Source organism: Manacus vitellinus, unplaced genomic scaffold (assembly GCF_001715985.3).
Source record: "Manacus vitellinus isolate BGI_N305 unplaced genomic scaffold, ASM171598v3 scaffold_7_pilon, whole genome shotgun sequence".
Lineage (NCBI taxonomy): Eukaryota > Metazoa > Chordata > Aves > Passeriformes > Pipridae > Manacus > Manacus vitellinus.
In genome coordinates, this window is record NW_021940813.1 from 10,800,929 (window position 1) to 10,807,401 (window position 6,473).

At 39.2% G+C, this 6,473-nt stretch overlaps 1 protein-coding gene across 1 annotated transcript in view; it reads right to left on the reverse strand.

Annotated features, from left to right (window-relative positions):
* PHEX (phosphate regulating endopeptidase homolog X-linked) overlaps positions 1 to 6,473 on the reverse strand; it is a 98,709-nt gene extending 92,236 nt beyond the window's left edge. Inside the window, exons 1-3 of the mRNA XM_008922343.3 lie at positions 5,904 to 6,473; positions 1,695 to 1,763; positions 355 to 516 (exon numbers count right to left, since the gene is read on the reverse strand). Of these exons, the coding sequence (XP_008920591.2) occupies positions 355 to 516; positions 1,695 to 1,763; positions 5,904 to 6,015 (343 nt within the window). The 5' untranslated portion in view covers positions 6,016 to 6,473. The remainder of the gene's footprint in view (positions 1 to 354; positions 517 to 1,694; positions 1,764 to 5,903) is intronic.

Below are 6,473 nucleotides of genomic sequence, written 5' to 3' on the forward strand. Positions count from 1 at the left end.
CGTGTGTGCTGTGCTTCTGCTCTCTGGTCTAACCATTTACTGCAAGAGGGAAAGAGTTAAATGCTGTTATCTTTCCTTTTGGTATAATGAGTATCCTTTACCTCTCCATTCTTCACTGGTAAAGTTTCCAGCAATTCTATTCTTCCTCCCAACTTCCATTTGTTATGATTCACTATCTCTCAACATGATTTTCAATAAAAACGACAAAAATACACTTAAAAGAGAACATCAAGTTGGGCTGTTGGATGTGATCCAATGATCAGAAGTGTGCAGACTTTTGGTCATTTCAAAAACAGCCAATTAACAAGCTACAATGACAAGCCAATCAGATACTTTCAGAAACGACATATTTACCCTTTAGTTTGAGGTCCACATTGTGTCGCAGCCAAGGGTAAACACCATAGTTTGTCATATCTTCAGGAATAGGGTTATTATATATCCAACCATCACATGCAAATCTATAGAAGTTCTCACACGGATCTACGGATTGATTTATCTTGCTCAGGATGGCAGCAGCTGTAAAAAAAGACACCACAGATTTTGTGGAACACTTTTTCCTAAGTAGAAAATTACAAAGGGCTACAGTCCAGAAATTATGATTAATGAGAAACAGACAATAACAACAACAACAACAACAACAACAAAAGAAAAAATATCTACAATGAAACTTCTTGAGTGCCGTACAGCAATGATGACTGAATTTAGCACTACAGGAACATGAACTGCTGTAGCCAGACACCTGAAGACAGGCTTTCCTCATTGTTGCCATGATAGAATTAATTGCCTGAGGAATTTAGTAGCAAAACATATTAAGTAGATTGTGATTAGCATTCCAGAAATTATGCACTGTTTACCTTTAGCTGAATAACTGTACAAGAAAACAAATACAGTTCTAATCTACCATACATTGGAAAAGACAATTGTGGTATTTTTAGCTCCATTCTGTGACTGCATCCCCACCAGTTTCTCTTGCAGGCCAAACTGGTAAGAGAGAAATCAGTCTGACAAGCCAGAGACAGTAGCTTTTGAGTACCTAATCATCAAATCATAGAATAGTTCAGTTGGAAGGAACACTTAAAGGTCACCTAGTCCAACCCCTTGCAATGATCAGGGACATCTTCAATTAGATCAGGCTACTCAGAGCCCCATCCCACCTGTCCTTGAACACTTCTAGGAATGGGGTGGCCACAACTTCTCTGGGCAACCTGTGCCAGTGTTTCATCACCCTCATCATAAAAATTTCTTCTGTGTAACTAATTTGAATCTACCCTGTTTTCATTTAAAACCATACAAAGTGCGTGCCAGATCTGGCCCAAAAGCATGTCTGTGCTTAACAACTCACTAGTTTTCTGACTACCAGAAAGGAAGCAAAAAAATACACCTGAAGGTCCAGTCACTCAACATTTTGTTTCCTATTAAAAGAAAGAAATGTAAACCCTATGGGAAACTTTGAGTCAACCTGGTGAGACTAGCATTAGACCAAATTAAAGTATGAATTTTAATTGTACAAAATAAACAGAAATGAAGCAACTTTGACAGTGGCTTTTAAAAAAGTTTGAGGTTGTTGTTCTTTCCCTCTCATTAATTAAGCTTTCTGAGTAAAATGTATAATGGGTGAAAAAATTAAATGGCATAAATATCTCATTAACATACTATAATCATGATATAATTGAGAGGATAAAATTGCTGCTTACCAGCTTCAATGCATTCTGCAGTCAAACAGTACTGTTGCTTCGGATGAAACTTTATAAGACCTTGGCTAACTGCAAAATGGAAAACCATAATGAGATCATTTGCAATGAATTTTGACGATTGCAGCCAAATGTTGTGTACTCAGTCATTCAAATGGCAACGCAACCTCTGGTCCCAATGCATCTGTGTCTACATTGATTTAGAGCACTTAGAATGTATATTAAGTAATATTAATAATTTTCCCTTCCTGGGCCTACTTTCTCCTTCCTCTCTCTTTGCTCACAGGCAGCACAGAACAAGTGTGTATCCCAAAGTTTGCATAGTGCCTGGAGCAGCATCACTTCAGCCCTACTCACTGAGAGTGAACACCACACAATACAACAATCATTGTTGTTATCCTCCTCCAGAGACCCTAGAAACACAAGAGTCATTGAATGGTTTGGGTTGGAAGGGACCTTAAAGGTCCTGTAGTTCCAACCCCCCTGCCATGGGGCAGAGCCACCTTCCACTAGACAAAGTTGCACCTTTTGCAGCTGGCTATGCAACACAGAGCTCACTGGCCACCCTCTGCAGGGCTTCCACAGCTCCTCCAAGCTGTGGGGCTCACACTGCCCTGCAGCAGCTCTGCACTGCCCAGCACAACCCAGCACCGATGGGAGGTGTTCAGGGTCTCCTTATTCCAGCCTGGAATAAAGCAGATAGTAATGGGCACAAGGATAGTCATGGTTTGTAAAGCACAGCCCAGTTTCTGTCTGAACAGTCTCCCAAAAGTACTGTAATAGCATTTGCTTCCAAAAACCTTGCCGAGAAGAACTGTGAAATTGTCAGTTAATTTTGCTCATCTTTTAAAAATGTGTGTTACAACTGCCACTGAAACTTAAGCACAGGAATTGCTAATCTCAGACACTGCTGTCAGGCAGCAAATATGCAGATAATTGATACTTGGGATTAGGAAGGGAGAATCTCAAGGGGTAGGTGAAATAGGACTCACTAGGTGTGCTCAGTAGACACAAAGAAATGTCTCATTATATCCATTATCTTGATAACAGTCCATGGCAAAAACAAAAAAGCAAAAAACGCCAAACAAAAAAAAAAACAACAGTGGAATATATTATGGTTCTGTAACTTTAGCAGTGCTGACAGTTATAGAGCAATTTCTGCTGTAGTTATATATTGTTCAAAAGTGACAGGAAAATGTGAAATGGTATTTCAGCCCAGAAAAATTTTATTATAAAAAACCCTAAAGCTAGAATTGAATATAAAGCTGTTTCACCTCTTCCAACCTCACAGCTTTAATGACAGAAATGGTTGGATTTCAATCAAACTTTCTTAGAAGCTTAGAAAGTAAAACTATTCTGGACAGCTTTACCAAAGCTTGCACTGGCTCAGTGAAACACAATACCTTAACCACCTTTGTAAATTAGCCAAGAAATACACAAGATTTTGAGGCATACAAACATTGTAGATGGAATATCGAAGAACAGTAAAAAATAGAGAAATTGAGATCTCCAGAACATGATTTTGAGACATTACAAATAATGAACTACAAATAATGTCCCTATTAGCTAAGTGTTGCACTCCACTCAACTCACTGTTTTCCTCACTCTGAATTTAGCCTTCTAGAATCCATCCAGGTCTTGAAAGTTTGCTAGACATTTTGTCTTAACAAAGCAGAGAAAGGAGGGGAAATCCCAGACCTCGTTTCATTCTTAATCTGAAGCAGCCCTTATGGATTCGATACTTATAAACAAAAGCAAAATACCATTTCAGCTGATTTTGTTCCACTTACAACTTTACCACTAGAACAAATTTAAAAAAAAATCTTTGGCAGTAACATTTCCCTTTTAATTATCAGCTAATTTTGATTGAAAAAACTTTGCCTGGTTTTATTCTCTTGTCTTTTTATTGCTAAGAGAATTAAACATTACATTATTACCTATAGTTTTGGTTATAACTCTCAGTGAGCCATCTTCTTGCTTTATAAGCCTGTTTCCAGATTCTTAAGCAAATACAACAGTATTTAGTTTCAAAAAAAATCTAAAAGAGGAAAAGGCATACAAACGTGCAGACACAAATAAAGTGAATAATCCCATAATCTGAGAAGCCCAAAGGGCTACCGAGTCAGGAAGAGAGGCTATCAAATTGAACTCCAAAGCTGCCTGACTTCTCACCCAAGGGAACTAAAGAGTGATTGTCTTCCCTTTGCTCTGGCCCCAGTTTCCAAGGAGGTGGCTCCTCCCTGCCATAGCCCACACCACTGACAAGAGCACAGCAGGCAGGACCCTCGGGATGCCAAGTGATTCCCCTGGTAGCTCCCCACTGAAATCACAGTGAAGTCACAGCCCATATGAGCAAGGAACAGTAAATAAAAATAATGATTCTCCCATATTCTTCTTAGAGATGTAGGAACTCTGAGAAGAAGAAACAAGAGAAGCAGGAGAATGCTATGTTTCACTCCTCAGGTTGGAAAATTGATTTCAGGTGTACCAGAAACAGCAAGTTTTGAAGACTAAGTGAGAACTGAAGAAAAAAGAACATCTTGAGGTGCCTGAAATGACAAGAAATAATGATCTCCTTTTCTTCAATCTAATAAAACTAAAAAAGAGTTAAACTTACAAACAAAACACAGTGTCACAATGAAACATGGGAACACCTAATTGATAAAATGTTAGACCAAAACAATTTAACTTTTTTTCCTTTATTCTTTTTGGTTGAAAATTTCAGACAATTTCCAAAAAAGTACTAAAAACATTTTGGTTGACCCAAGGCCAGCATTTTTATTTTCTTAGCAGATATGCCAATGAAAATTTTGACACTGAATCCCTGGCTATGGAACACACCACAGCTCACTTGGAAAGCTGATTGTAAGAATTAATATATTTGCTTGGATTTTCACACTTAGTCTGTGGATAAAGCACTTATCTGAGAAGCTATGGTGGTAAATGTCTATTGCTTTTTAAAAGCAATAAAAGAACAATCTAGTGCAAAGAAAAAGAAATAAGGTCTCTCCATTATTACTCCCTGGTGTTTATGTTGCAGTCTCAAAGTGGAAAATATTTTGGGGTTTTTTTTTTCCATCTAGAAAAAGTATTTTGCACTAAGTTGAAGATTCAATCCTGCTCACATTTATAAAGAGTTTAGTTAATTGACTGGGATCACTCACACAGAAGTCACTTGCATGCAAATGTTGCAGAATTTGCTCTAGAGCAGACAAACATCAACCAAGTGTGAGCCTGGAGCATTAAGTATTCTATGGAAAATTTGGCTTCATCCTCTGTGTTGTGATTATAAACGAAGGAGACCGTTCAAACAAGATCATAAAGGAATGGAGGGAAGCAAAAGATACACTTAGAGGCAAGGTTTCCTCCAGCCTAGGGGAATCTGTGTTGGTCTAAAGAAATGACATGTTGGGCTGAATTAGTCCAAAAGAAGATCCATCTCTGCAAGTTCTTACAGGATAAAACACTTCTTCTTCTTTGCTTGGAGTTTCTGGGTACATTTATACTTCTTCATATCATTTCAGAAGTGTAGGCATATGCTTTCATTTGATATTGCAACAAAACCAATCTACATTTTCCAAATCCAGGAGAGGAAAAACTAATTCCTTCTCTATAGCCTCTAGTTACAGCTTATAAATCTGATCAAAACATTTTAATTTCATCCCAGATGCACTCTTTATGATTTTTGCAAAGGCAGCTTTGCAATTCATCATAGAAGAACAGAAAGATCTAAAAAATGTGCACACATATGTACTATTTGAAGCTTTCTACAGGAATTTTAGTCAAGCCCTAAATGAAAACCAAATGTAGGAAAACCCAAAAGATTCCATAAAATGTGTGCACTACAGATTAAATTTCAGGAAACAGAGAATATTGCTCCACATTGGCCACAACCTGTGAATTCATAATCAGCATTACTGATATGCATAATCTTACCCATTTCTGGTCATTCTGTCAAAGAACCCAATTCTGGCTAGAATACAAATTCAGCATTCAGAAAGTTACATGAGCTCACATCGCATCTTCCAGCTCTGGCATTCCCACAAGAAGAACTCCTTTCCTGACACATATCCCCTTCAGGATAGACAATAAAAAATGGGGGAAGAGGAGATCAAGATTTTCCCCAAAACATGTTGTGAAGCACAGACACTGGCACCAGGCAGACAAGCTGGGGAGGGTTGGGTTCAGGTTAGTTCCAACATTTTCACTTACCCAAGAAAAGCGCGGTGCCAAGCACGACAGTGCTACTCACAAAGACACCGAGGGCGATCCGTGTGGCTTTGCTGGCTCCTCTTCTGGCCTCTGGTGCCGTCTCTCCTTCCATCAGGATAGCTTGGGGTGTGTTTGCTGTCGCAGAAGTCTGGTTTTCCCCTGCTGCTGTGGTGTCAGTGTTTCAACTGTTCGCAAAATGTGCCCATGAGCTCTCCTCCTCCTCCTCCTCCTCTCTCCTATTTAAAACTCCATGTTTCTGTCATGAACCATTTCCTAGGCACTTCCTGCTCTCTCCTTCTCAAAGGAAAATCACGTGTAAAATTGTAGCTGTCTCCTATGTTTTCCTCTCACCAGGAGAAGGGAAGGCAAGCGGTGACCACTGTACGTACAGCCCTCGCTGCCTGGAGAGCCTCTGAGCCAATTGCTCAGCAGTCCCCCTTATCAGGGGTTCTGAACATGAGGATTTCACAATGTCGCTGAACAGATGTTTTAGCTATTGAAACATAAAGCTGTAAACCCTTTACAATCAAAGCAGGACTGCTGACAACTTCTACCAACACAAGACTGATG